This window comes from Panulirus ornatus, chromosome 54 (genome assembly GCF_036320965.1).
Source record: "Panulirus ornatus isolate Po-2019 chromosome 54, ASM3632096v1, whole genome shotgun sequence".
NCBI classification, from domain to species: Eukaryota; Metazoa; Arthropoda; class Malacostraca; order Decapoda; family Palinuridae; genus Panulirus; species Panulirus ornatus.
In genome coordinates this window covers 2,598,939-2,612,429 of record NC_092277.1, presented here as the reverse complement: position 1 = coordinate 2,612,429, position 13,491 = coordinate 2,598,939, and the positions used below count along the sequence as shown (strand labels likewise).

Here is a 13,491-nt window from a genome sequence, read left to right as displayed (position 1 = left end):
AAGAGAGAGGCATTTGGACGATTTTTGCAGGGAAAAAATGCAATTGAGTGGGAGATGTATAAAAGGAAGAGACAGGAGGTCAAGAGAAAGGTGCAAGAGGTGAAAAAAAGGGCAAATGAGAGTTGGGGTGAGAGAGTATCATTAAATTTTAGGGAGAATAAAAAGATGTTTTGGAAGGAGGTAAATAAAGTGCGTAAGACAAGGGAGCAAATGGGAACTTCAGTGAAGGGCGCAAATGGGGAGGTGATAACAAGTAGTAGTGATGTGAGAAGGAGATGGAGTGAGTATTTTGAAGGTTTGTTGAATGTGTTTGATGATAGAGTGGCAGATATAGGGTGTTTTGGTCGAGGTGGTGTGCAAAGTGAGAGGGTTAGGGAAAATGATTTGGTAAACAGAGAAGAGGTAGTGAAAGCTTTGCGGAAGATGAAAGCCGGCAAGGCAGCAGGTTTGGATGGTATTGCAGTGGAATTTATTAAAAAAGGGGATGACTGTATTGTTGACTGGTTGGTAAGGTTATTTAATGTATGTATGACTCATGGTGAGGTGCCTGAGGATTGGCAGAATGCGTGCATAGTGCCATTGTACAAAGGCAAAGGGGATAAGAGTGAGTGCTCAAATTACAGAGGTATAAGTTTGTTGAGTATTCCTGGTAAATTATATGGGAGGGTATTGATTGAGAGGGTGAAGGCATGTACAGAGCATCAGATTGGGGAAGAGCAGTGTGGTTTCAGAAGTGGTAGAGGATGTGTGGATCAGGTGTTTGCTTTGAAGAATGTATGTGAGAAATACTTAGAAAAGCAAATGGATTTGTATGTAGCATTTATGGATCTGGAGAAGGCATATGATAGAGTTGATAGAGATGCTCTGTGGAAGGTATTAAGAATATATGGTGTGGGAGGAAAGTTGTTAGAAGCAGTGAAAAGTTTTTATCGAGGATGTAAGGCATGTGTACGTGTAGGAAGAGAGGAAAGTGATTGGTTCTCAGTGAATGTAGGTTTGCGGCAGGGGTGTGTGATGTCTCCATGGTTGTTTAATTTGTTTATGGATGGGGTTGTTAGGGAGGTTAAATGCAAGAGTTTTGGAAAGAGGGGCAAGTATGAAGTCTGTTGGGGATGAGAGAGCTTGGGAAGTGAGTCAGTTGTTGTTCGCTGATGATACAGCACTGGTGGCTGATTCATGTGAGAAACTGCAGAAGCTGGTGACTGAGTTTGGTAAAGTGTGTGGAAGAAGAAAGTTAAGAGTAAATGTGAATAAGAGCAAGGTTATTAGGTACAGTAGGGTTGAAGGTCAAGTCAATTGGGAGGTGAGTTTGAATGGAGAAAAACTGGAGGAAGTGAAGTGTTTTAGATATCTGGGAGTGGATCTGGCAGCGGATGGAACCATGGAAGCGGAAGTGGATCATAGGGTGGGGGAGGGGGCGAAAATTCTGGGGGCCTTGAAGAATGTGTGGAAGTCGAGAACATTATCTCGGAAAGCAAAAATGGGTATGTTTGAAGGAATAGTGGTTCCAACAATGCTGTATGGTTGCGAGGCGTGGGCTATGGATAGAGTTGTGTGCAGGAGGATGGATGTGCTGGAAATGAGATGTTTGAGGACAATGTGTGGTGTGAGGTGGTTTGATCGAGTGAGTAACGTAAGGGTAAGAGAGATGTGTGGAAATAAAAAGAGCGTGGTTGAGAGAGCAGAAGAGGGTGTTTTGAAGTGGTTTGGGCACATGGAGAGGATGAGTGAGGAAAGATTGACCAAGAGGATATATGTGTCGGAGGTGGAGGGAGCAAGGAGAAGAGGGAGACCAAATTGGAGGTGGAAAGATGGAGTGAAAAAGATTTTGTGTGATCGGGGCCTGAACATGCAGGAGGGTGAAAGGAGGGCAAGGAATAGAGTGAATTGGAGCGATGTGGTATACCGGGGTTGACGTGCTGTCAGTGGATTGAATCAAGGCATGTGAAGCGTCTGCGGTAAACCATGGAAAGCTGTGTAGGTATGTATATTTGCGTGTGTGGACGAATGTATATACATGTGTATGGGGGGGGGGTTGGGCCATTTCTTTCGTCTGTTTCCTTGCGCTACCTCGCAAACGCGGGAGACAGCGACAAAGTATAAAAAAAAAAAAATATGTAATAGAAAAGACGGGTTAGACAAGATGAGATTTGATATTATACATAAAGTTATTGCGTGGCCATATTGTCATCAAGCCAAAGAAACACAGACGGAGTCAACAACCGAGCAGATGGTCTCCATTGGTGTCATATCTATCTAACCTGTATAGTGTCTTTGACTTCTAGTTGTTATTTGATGTGTTGGGAATATTATATCTTGCAATTAAGAATATGTATTATTGCTAGAGCCACTATATGGGGAAGGGAGATCATACGTATGCATCCCCATGGTGTTGATTGGTGGCCCGGGTCAACAGCAAGGGGACAACAGCATCCCTCACGTGGTGGGGAAAGGGGCCACATATGGGTACTCTTCTAAAATTGTTTAACTAGAAAGGAACAAAGTATCATATTGTAAGAATAATGTAAGGAATTGTTACGTGAAATAACTTGTGGCATGTATCATGAGTACATAGCTGAAAGTTGATAATAGAAATTTAATTGTATGAGGCATGTCGTCATAGCAGTTTCCACATAGGATTATGCCATGTGCAGACATTTATATTTTACAGTGTTCAATTAAGTACGTACAGTGATACATTTTCAAATATGGTCATGAAAATGTATCGAGTGTGGAAGTGACAAAGCAACATAGCAGTCACAAAGTAATTAACTAGGAAAATTGAAATGATCGCCTTGGCAACCCAGTGTGGTTTCAAGTCATGTATTATATAGATGAGATGCAGTTGTGGTTTACTTCAGTAGCTTACACCATTGGAGAGAGGGGTACCCAGCTCGGGGGGCAAGTTAAGTACCCTACTCCCTTCCAGGCTTACGCAGCCCTAGGGGCATAGCATTCAACATCCACTGAGAAATCCGAGTAAGCTAGCACCTCTATTTGTTACAAAAGTTGTCTTTATACAATGTGCATGGCTCACCCCCTGTAAAGGTAAGGGGCTAATAATGTGTCTACAAGAGACACTGATGAATTCGATCCCAACAGGTCAGCATGATATGCATGGAAAGCAGCTTGTGTGTCCCATGCAGCATGTGTGAAGAATGAGGGCATGCCTCTGGCATGATTGACTCAACGCTGTTGTAGGAAACACGAGCATGGACTGACTGACCTGATAAGGAGGATATGGGGCCATTGTTTGGCCAGACACACTCATGCCCATAGACTTGGCTGCCGTCCAGCTGCTAAAATCCATCTAAGACCATGTGTCACAAACTCAAGTGAACTTTCAGTTCCAGAGAATAAGGAGCCTAATGCCGTTGAGAATTAGGATGTTTATTTACTATTAGCATTTCTGTAATGATGCATGCCACACACTTTCTGATACTGTGAGTTAGATATTTAATATTAAGTAAATATCTGCGGACCCAGTTAGATATTAAGATTCCAATCACTGCAAGCTTAACGCACATTTAATTATCTGGTCTTGTGTATCCATGTCATTCCATTTAGATATTAAATGTAAGAAGTTTATAGGCTTTTCCTTAGGAAACTGAATAGTCAAAGTATGCTTGGCAAACCATTGGTCTAGTTGAGTCATTAATGTCTGAATTAAGGGGTTTTACTTAAACCATGGCTATGGGCCCCCATGGTAATCTCACTTGAACATCACCTATGTTTATTTATTTATTTTGCTTTGTCGCTGTCTCCCGCGTTAGCGAGGTAGCACAAGGAAGCAGACGAAAGGATGGCCAACCCCACCCACATTCACATGTATATACATACACATCCACACGTGCAAATATACATACCTATACATCTCAATGGAGTGTTCAGTGTTGTAAATGGAAATGGTGAAGAGCTTGTAATTTATGTGCTGAAAGAGGACTAGTGATTGGGAATACCTGGTTTAAAAAGCGAGATATACATAAGTATACGTATGTAAGTAGGAGAGATGGCCAGAGAGCATCATTGGATTACGTGTTAATTGATAGACGCACGAAAGAGAGACTTTTGGATGTTAATGTGCTGAGAGGTGCAACTGGAGGGATGTCTGATCATTATCTTGTGGAGGCGAAGGTGAAGATTTGTGGGGGTTTTCAGAAAAGAAGAGAGAATGTTGGGGTGAAAAGAGTGGTGAGAGTAAGTGAGCTTGGGAAGGAGACTTGTGTGAGGAAGTAGCAGGAGAGACTGAGTACAGAATGGAAAAAGGTGAGAACAAAGGAGGTAAGGGGAGTGGGGGAGGAATGGGATGTATTTAGGGAAGCAGTGATGGCTTGCGCAAAAGATGCATGTGGCATGAGAAGCGTGGGAGGTGGGTTGATTAGAAAAGGTAGTGAGTGGTGGGATGAAGAGGTAAGATTATTAGTGAAAGAGAAGAGAGAGAGGCATTTGGACGATTTTTGCATGGAAAAAATGCAAATGAGTGGGAGAGGTATAAAAGAAAGAGACAGGAGGTCAAGAGAAAGGTGCAAGAGGTGAAAAAGAGGGCAAATGAGAGTTGGGGTGAGAGAGTATCATTAAATTTTAGGGAGAATAAAAAGATGTTTTGGAAGGAGGTAAATAAAGTGCGTAAGACAAGGGAGCAAATGGGAACTTCAGTGAAGGGGGCTAATGGGGAGATGATAACAATAGTGATGATGTGAGAAGGAGATGGAGTGAGTATTTTGAAGGTTTGTTGAATGTGTTTGATGATAGAGTGGCAGATATAGGGTGTTTTGGTCGTGGTGGTGTGCAAAGTGAGAGGGTTAGGGAAAATGATTTGGTAAATAGAGAAGAGGTAGTAAAAGCTTTACGGAAGATGATAGCCGGCAAGGCAGCAGGTTTGGATGGTATTGCAGTGGAATTTATTAAAAAAGGGGGTGAGTGTATTGTTGACTGGTTGGTAAGGTTATTTAATGTATGTATGACTCATGGTGAGATGCCTGAGGATTGGCGGAATGCTTGCATAGTGCCATTGTACAAAGGCAAAGGGGATAAGAGTGAGTGCTCAAATTACAGAGGTATAAGTTTGTTGAGTATTCCTGGTAAATTATATGGGAGGGTATTGATTGAGAGGATGAAGGCATGTACAGAGCATCAGATTGGGGAAGAGCAGTATGGTTTCAGAAGTGGTAGAGGATGTATGGATCAGGAGTTTGCTTTGAAGAATGTATGTGAGAAATACTTAGAAAAACAAATGGATTTGTGTGCAGCATTTATGGATCTGGAGAAGGCATATGATAGAGTTGATCAGAGATGCTCTGTAGAAGGTATTAAGAGTATATGGTGTGGGAGGCAAGTTGCTAGAAGCAGTGAAAAGTTTTGATCGAGGATGTAAGGCATGTGTATGAGTAGGAAGAAAGGAAAGTGATTGGTTCTCAGTGAATGTCGATTTGCGATAGGGTGCATGATGTCTCCATGGTTGTTTAGTTTGTTTATAGATAGTGTCGTTAAGGAGGTGAATGCAAGAGTTTTGGAGAGAGGGGCAAGTATGCAGTCTGTTGAGGATGAGAGGGCTTGGGAAGTGAGTCAGTTGTTGTTCACTGATGATACAGTGCTGGTGGCTGATGGAGGTGTGGAACTGCAGAAGCTGGTGACTGAGTTTGGTAAAGTGTGTGAAAGAAGAAAGCTGAGAGTAAATGTGAATAAGAACAAGGATATTAGGTACAGTAGGGTTGAGGGACAAGTCAATTGGGAGGTAAGTTTGAATGGAGAAAAACTGGAGAAAGTGAAGTGTTTTAGATATCTGGGAGTGGATTTGGCAGTGGATGGAACCATGGAAGCGGAAGTGATTCACAGGGTGGGGGAGGGGGCGAAAGTTCTGGGAGCATTGAAAAATGTGTGGAAGGTGAGAACATTATCTCAGAAAGCAAAAATGGGTATGTTTGAAGGAATAGTGGTTCCAACAATGTTATATGGTTGCAAGGCGTGGGCTATAGATAGGGTTGTGCAGAGGAGATTGGATGTGCTGGAAATTAGATGTTTGAGGACAGTATGTGGTGTGAGGTGGTTTGATCGAGTAAGAAATGAAAGGGTAAGAGAGATGTGTGGTAATAAAAAGAGTGTGGATAGCAGAAGAGGGTGTATTGAAATGGTTTGGTCACATGGAGAAAATGAGAGGTAAGATTGACAAAGAGTATATGTGTGTCAAAGGTGGAGGGAACGAGAAGTGGGAGACCAAATTGGTGGTGGAAGGATGCAGTTAAAAATATTTTGAGCGATTGGGGCCTGAACATGCAGAGGGTGAAAGATGTGCAAGGAATATAGTGAATTGGAACGATGTGGTATACCGGGGTGGACGTTGCTGTCAATGGTTTGAACCAGGGCATGTGAAGTGTTTGGGGTGAACCATGGAAAGTTCTGTGGGGCCTGGATTTGGAAAGGAAGCTGTGGTTTGGGTGCATTATATATATGACAGCTAGAGACTGAGTGTGAACAAATGTGTCCTATGTTGTCTTTTCTTAGCGCTACCTCTCGCACGTGCGGTGGGAGGTGTTGTCATTTCATGTATGGTGTGGTGGCAATGGGAATGAATAAAGGCAGCAAGTATGAATTATTTACATGTCTGTATTTATATGTCTGTATATGTATATGAGTGGATGGGCCATTCTTTATCTCTTTCCTGACGCTACCTTGCTGACGCGGGAAACAGCGATTATGTATAATAATAATTATTATATATATGTGTACGGTGAAATGTATAGGTATGTATATGTGCTTGTGTGGACCTATATGTATACACGTGTATGTTGTTGTGTTGGGCCATTCTTTCGTCTCTTTCCTTGCGCTACCTCGCTAATGTGGGAAACAGCAACAAAGTATAATAAGTAAATGAATAAACATTTCATTTCCAACACATCCACCCTCTTCCGCACAACCCTGTCTATAGCCCATGCCTCGCAACCATATAACATTGTTGGAACAACTAATCCTTCAAACATACCCATTTTTGCTCTCTGAGATAACGTTCTCACCTTCTACACATTCTACAATGCTCCCAGAACCTTCGCCTCCTCCTTCTCCCTGAGACTTACTTCTGCTTCCATGGTTCCATCTGCTGCTATGTCGACTCCCAGATGTCTAAAACACTTCACTTCCTCCAGTTTTTTCATTCAAACTTACCTCCCAATTAACTTGCCCCTCAACCCTACTGAACCTAATAACCTTGCTCTTATTCACATTTACTCTCAGCTATCGTCTTTCACACTCTTTACCAAACTTAGTCACCAGCTTCTGCAGTTTCTCACCCGAATCAGCCACCAGCACTGTATCATCAGAAAACTATAACTGACTTACTTCCCAAGCCCTCTCATCCACAACAGGCTGCATACGTGCCCCTCTTTCCAAAACTCTTGCATTTACCTCCTTATTCATCCCCTCCATAAACAAATTAAACAACCATGGAGACATCCTGCACCCCTGCCGCAAACCGACTCACTGGGAACCAATCACTTTCCTCTCTTCCTACTTGTACACATGCCTTACAGTCTTGGTAAATACTTTTCACTGCTTCTAGCAACCTACCTCCTACATCATATACTACTAAAATTCTCCAATCTGATGCTTTGTACATGCCTTTACCCTCTCAATCAATACCCTCCCATATAATTTCCCAGGAATAATCAACAAACTTATGCCTCTGTAATTTGATCACTCACTTTTATCCTCTTTGCCTTTGTACAATGGCACTATGCATGCACTTCGCCAATCCTCAGGCACTTCACCATGATCCATACATACATTGAATATCCTTACCAATGAATCAACAACACAGTCACCCCTTTTTTTAATAAATTCCATTTGAATACTATCAAAACTTGCTGCCTTCCAGGGTTTCATCTTCCGCAGAGCTTTCACTGCCACTTCTCTTTTTAGCAAACCAATCTCCCTGACCCCTCTCACTTTGCACACCACCCCTACCAAACACCCCATATCGGCCACTCTGTCATCAAACACATTCAACAAACCTTCAAGATACTCACCCCATCTCCTTCTCACGTCATCACTCCTTGTTATTACCTCCCCATTAACCCCTTCACTGATGTTCCCACTTGTTCTCTTGTCTTACACACTTCATATACCTCCTTTCAAAATATCTTTTCATTCTTCCTAAAATTTAATGATACTTGCTAACTCCAACTCTCATTTGTCCTATTTTTCACCTCTTGCACCTTTCTCTTGACCTCTTCCCTCTTTCTCTTATTCATCTCCCTGTCATTTGCACTGCTTCCCTGCAAAAATCGTCCAAATGCCTCTCTTTTCTCTTTTACTAACAATCTTACTTCTTCATATCACCACTCACTACCCTTTCTAATCTGCTCATCTCCCAACTTTCTCATGCCACATGCATATTTTGCAGAAGCCATCAATGCTTCCTTAAATGCATCCCATTCCTCCCCCTCCCCTTATATCATTTGCTCTCCCCTTTTTCTATTCTGCACTCAATCTCTCCTGGTACTTTTTCACACAAGTCTCCTTTCCAAGCTCACTCACCCACCACTGTCTTCACCCCAGTGTTCTCTCTTCTTTTACTGAAAGTCTCTATGAATCTTTACCTTTGCCTCCACAAGATAATGATGAGACATCTCTCCAGTTGCCTGTCTCAGCACATTAACGTCCAAAAGTCTCTCTTTCACGCACCTATCAATTATCACATAATCCAGTAGTGCTTTCTAGCCATCTCTCCTGCTTGCATAAGTATACTTATGTATATTTCTCTTTTAAAACCAGGTATTCCCAATCACCAATTTTTTTTCAGCACACAAATCTACAAGCTCTTCACCATTTCCATTTGCAACAATGAACACCCCATTTACACCAGTTATTTCCTCCACTGCCACATTACTCACCTTTGCATTTAAATCACCCATCATTATAACCCAGTCTCGTGCATCAAAGCTGCTAACACACTCACTCAGCTGCTCCCAAAACACTTGTCTCTCATGATCTTTCTTCTCATGACCAGGTGGATATGCACCAATTATTACCCACATCTCTCCATCCACTTTCAGTTCTACCCATATCAATCTAGAGTTTACTTTCTTACACTCTATCACATACTCCCACAACTCCTGTTTCAGGAGTAGCACTACTCCTTTCTTTGCTCTTGTCCTCTCATCAACCCCTGACTTTACTCCCAAGATATTCCCAAACCACTCTTCCCCTTTACCCCTGAGCTTCGTTTCACTCAGAGCCAAAACATCCAGGTTCCTTTCCTCAAACATAGTACCTATCTCTCCTTTTTTCTCATCTTGGTTACATCAACACATATTTAGACACCCCAATTTGACCCTTTGAGGAGGATGAGCACTCCCCACATGACTCCTTCTGTTTCCCCTTTTAGAAAGTTGAAATACTTACATAAGTAAGTAACGTAAGTGACTGAATTTGTTATCCAAATAAATGAAAAAGTGCTAAGTTCTCTTTAATAGATTTTTTCTTACATGCCACTCTTGTTTTGAGATAATGATTTTGTTTTAGCAAGTTCTTAGTTTATTCCACCCAGCCCCCCTTGAAAGTTCATAATCTCGCTGTTCTGAATTGTGGAAACATGCCTGATTAGTAATCAGATTTTCACTGTGGACAGAATGAATGATAAAACATGCACAGTGCTGACTAACTTTACACCACTCAGGCTGCGCTGTCTCAGTTTGTCATACAAATCTTCAGTTAGACTTGTCACTGAAACATACTTCAGCAGTGTTTTTTCAATAGTATGTAAGTATATTTGAAATTACAAGGTAAAACAAATTTTTGTAACGACAAAAAAAAATGTGAATTTTGAGGGATGTAGAGGAAAACTTGGTGAGATGTTTAAGTTCAATTGATTTTGATTTCAATATTCCTTGATAGAGGAATGGGATCCTAGTGCTGTTACTTGGCACCCCTGTTCAGTACCATCAGAAGCATCTGGCAAGTATCATGAGTACATATAGATATAACAAAGGGGCTTACTAAAGCCTAAGTAAGGGAAGGACATTCCTTCAACACATTACCAATATTGTTTAGAAAATATCTGACCAGTATGGGTAGGATCATCATGTTTCCATCATGGGGTCATGGAGTGGTGGTCCAGTAGGCATTGCAGAAGCACTGTGTGTGGGGACATCTTAGAAGGTAGTGGACAAGGGTGCGGCTTTAGGGTCTTTTGCATAATGCACAAGAGCATTGCTCAGGGGAGGTGGGGATGCTAATGTCCCAAGGAGAATCATACCCGATGATGATACAGGCAGCAATTATGTCAATATCATCATCGGGTATGACTTTGCTTAGGAGATTGGCATCTCCCCGAGCAACATGCTTGTGCATTATGCAAAAAACTTGAACACCTTACCCTAAGGGTTCATTTTTGTGACCAAGCTTGTGAAGCACAGTCTAATTTGGTTCTGTTTTATTAGTAGATCACAAAGAAGAACGCTCCAACTCCAATCCTTGTGGCATGCTACCGGTGACCACGGACTGTATTTAGGTTCCCTGAAAATCCAACCTCTTAACCACCCTTTACAAGGTAGTGTCAAATGCCTTCAGAAACCCAGGAACACACATTAACCACCCCACCCATTGCACTTATCGAAAATTTATCATACTTACTACTAGAAAAGTAATAGATGTGTTAGGCATCAACTTTCTCATAACCCATGTCTGTCTAGTAGTTTCTTCTTTGCAAGTAGTTATCCACTTGACTTCTCATAATCTTTTCCGGTATGCTACAGACTACATTTATCAGAAAGACAGCTCTGTAGTTTAGTGCAGTTTCCCAGTTTCAGTTCTTAGAGATAGGTGTGTCATTTGCCATCTACCACCTCCTTGGCCTTTCAACCTCTGCCATCAGTTTATTTCAACTAAATTTTGATTGGTGTCAACTGTTTCTGTACCCTCCTCTAGCATGTGTGTGTTGTATGAAATGTCTAAAATGAATCTGAAACTGACATTGACCAATGCAAATCTGTTTCTCTTTAAGGTGCTACCTCTGGTATTGGGAAAGGCTGTGCCATGGCTTTTGCTCAGGAGGGCTGCTTCCTTGTTGTAACAGGTCGCAATATTGCTGCATTAGAAGAAGTTACTAAACTTTGTCATGAAGTTGGTGTACCAGAGGGCAAGGTATGAACTATAAAAGTGGAATTTTAAGTTTAGTATCCCACGGTTTCTTAATTCCACTTTTTGCTCTAGTATTTTAAAGTCGTGTTTTGCTTGCAGTTACCATTATGTGACCGTCTTTATCTTATGTTTTTCTCCTCTGCTGTTTATCCCACACTCGCAAGACATATTCCACAGGAATACTGTAAATGGGTCAGGACTTGTCCTTCCTTCATGGTTCATGGAGTAGGCTGTGAAAAAATGACAAGAAGTCTATTTCATCAGGTATTTTCACTCTGATAAAGTGTAAAAGTTTTGTAGATGTTTCAGCACAACATTAAAAATTGATGGAATAAGGCCTTAGAGTGAAGCTAGTTGGCATTATGTACATTTTATTGTTTATTTTAACCACACCAAAAATTTGATTTTAGATTTGATTTTCTTGTATATGATAAATCTTTATTTTATAATCATTGATTCATTGATTATATTTTCTTAACAGCAAAATTATAAAAATTTTACAGTTTCCCATTGCTTCATTCAAATGTATTGTTGTCAGTACCAAGCAGGCACTAGCTACACTGCCTCTGTTTATGCTGAAAACACCTTTTTCTACCTCATTTTGTTTGACAATTAATGCTGGAATTGTCATTGTCCCTAAAATCACTCTCCACATAGTCTGAAGACAAATCATCATTGTTAAGTAATTAAGGCTCATCATCTGCTTGCTCCTCTAATCTTGCTAAAATGTCTCAGTTTCCTTTGTAGAAAACTTCTAAGAATGTGATACCATTGGCATTACTGGAGGATGACTAACTGTGGGGAGAAATTATCATGCACTGCCACCTTGGCAACCATTCAGGCTCGATGGGCGGCCTTGAAATAGATGCAAAATTTGATTCGTACATTTACATATAGAGTTAAGGGGTTCACTTGAAAGGTGTGCTCATTTTGCAAGCTGTACAGATACCTTATTTCATAGGTAGCAACAATTAGCACTGGAAAAGAATATCTCAGTTACCCATATAACATGATGGGGGGAAGGTATGTATGCCCACTGATCACCAATATGTAATTACTTGTTTGCCATCAAGTAGCAGTTCAAGACTTTGTAAACTGCCTGCATTCTCTGTCCCACTTGTTACTTTATTCCAGCCATCTGCTACCTTGACATATCATCTCTTAAGTCGTGCATGAAGTGCAGCTTTGAAATTGAGAGATCCCCCTAAAAGGGTCCTGGGGTTGTATAATTTAGTACAGGTTATGTTCAGTTGTAGATTTGTGTGACCATTTATGAACAGTGCTGGACTTAAGTGGGTACTGGTAGTGAGTACATTTAGTTCCAGTTTCAAGGATGGCCCAACCTGGAACAAGGTAACATGCAGTATATCAATTTCAAGTTGGTATTTCTTTATTTTATAGCTTTCTAGTGTCTGTGTAATGAGGGATGACTGTAATTTCTTGATGCTTTTTTGAATTGTCTTAAAGTGATCCTTATTCCTTATTAAGACTTACTGTTCATGACAAGTTACCAATTACACCACTTTATGGGAAATTTTTAGAAATTCTTCTAACTCATGAATCATCCTGCTTTTGTTTTGTACTCAAGTCTGCATTCACCAGGCTTTTATTATACGAAATGCACACTTCACCAACCACAGAAGTCATTATTCCCTTCTTCCACCATGAATTTCATGAGATGCTGTAAGGCCTCCAATTTTTTTGTTCCTTTGCATTAAATGTGTGATTACCAATTTATGATTCTGTGTTTGTGAATAATGGGGACGATTTTTTACATTTCCAAAGCTGCTTCTTTACTTTCTTACAGCTTTTCAAATGTTTTTGGTATTGCATTCACTACTGCACTTCATCTATTCCATTCATCCATCTCATTATAATGATGGTATGCTTTTAAATACTTTTCACTTCTTGCTAAGTTTTCTGTGTCCTGTTTGTTTGTTTCTGCCTGTCAAATGATTTATTTCATATTAACACTTAGATTGTTTCAGAAATTGAAGTTTTCTTCATGCCTTTTTTATTTCTCCTTTCCAATTTAAGCAAGTCCATAGCTGCTATCCTCTCTTTACAACTCAGCTGTTATAATTCAGGTACAGTGCCTGCTGACTGTGTTAGGGAATTCTCTGAATGCATGTCTCCTAGAGTGAGGTAACCAAATTGGTGTAGCATTCTTTGCTTAGATTCTTATACATGTATATATTTAATAAAAAGATGTTCTGGAAGGAGGTAAATAAAGTGTGTAAGACAAGGGAGCAAATGGGAACTTCAGTGAAGGGCGCTAATGGGGAGGTGATAACAAGTAGTGGTGATGTGAGAAGGAGATGGAGTGAGTATTTTGAAGGTTTGTTGAATGTGTTTGAT

At 40.8% G+C, this 13,491-nt stretch overlaps 1 protein-coding gene across 5 annotated transcripts in view; it reads left to right on the top strand.

Annotated features, from left to right (window-relative positions):
* LOC139765353 (2,5-dichloro-2,5-cyclohexadiene-1,4-diol dehydrogenase LinX-like) overlaps window positions 1–13,491 on the top strand; it is a 95,415-nt gene that overhangs the window by 47,032 nt on the left and 34,892 nt on the right. For 4 of the 5 annotated variants that reach the window (XM_071692730.1, XM_071692731.1, XM_071692734.1 and 1 more), the window contains exon 2: window positions 10,997–11,136. In XM_071692730.1, coding sequence (XP_071548831.1) covers window positions 10,997–11,136 — 140 coding nt within the window. Of the gene's footprint in view, window positions 1–2,861; window positions 2,980–10,996; window positions 11,137–13,491 lie in introns of those variants that run through there. The other variant, XM_071692733.1, reaches the window with a different exon arrangement.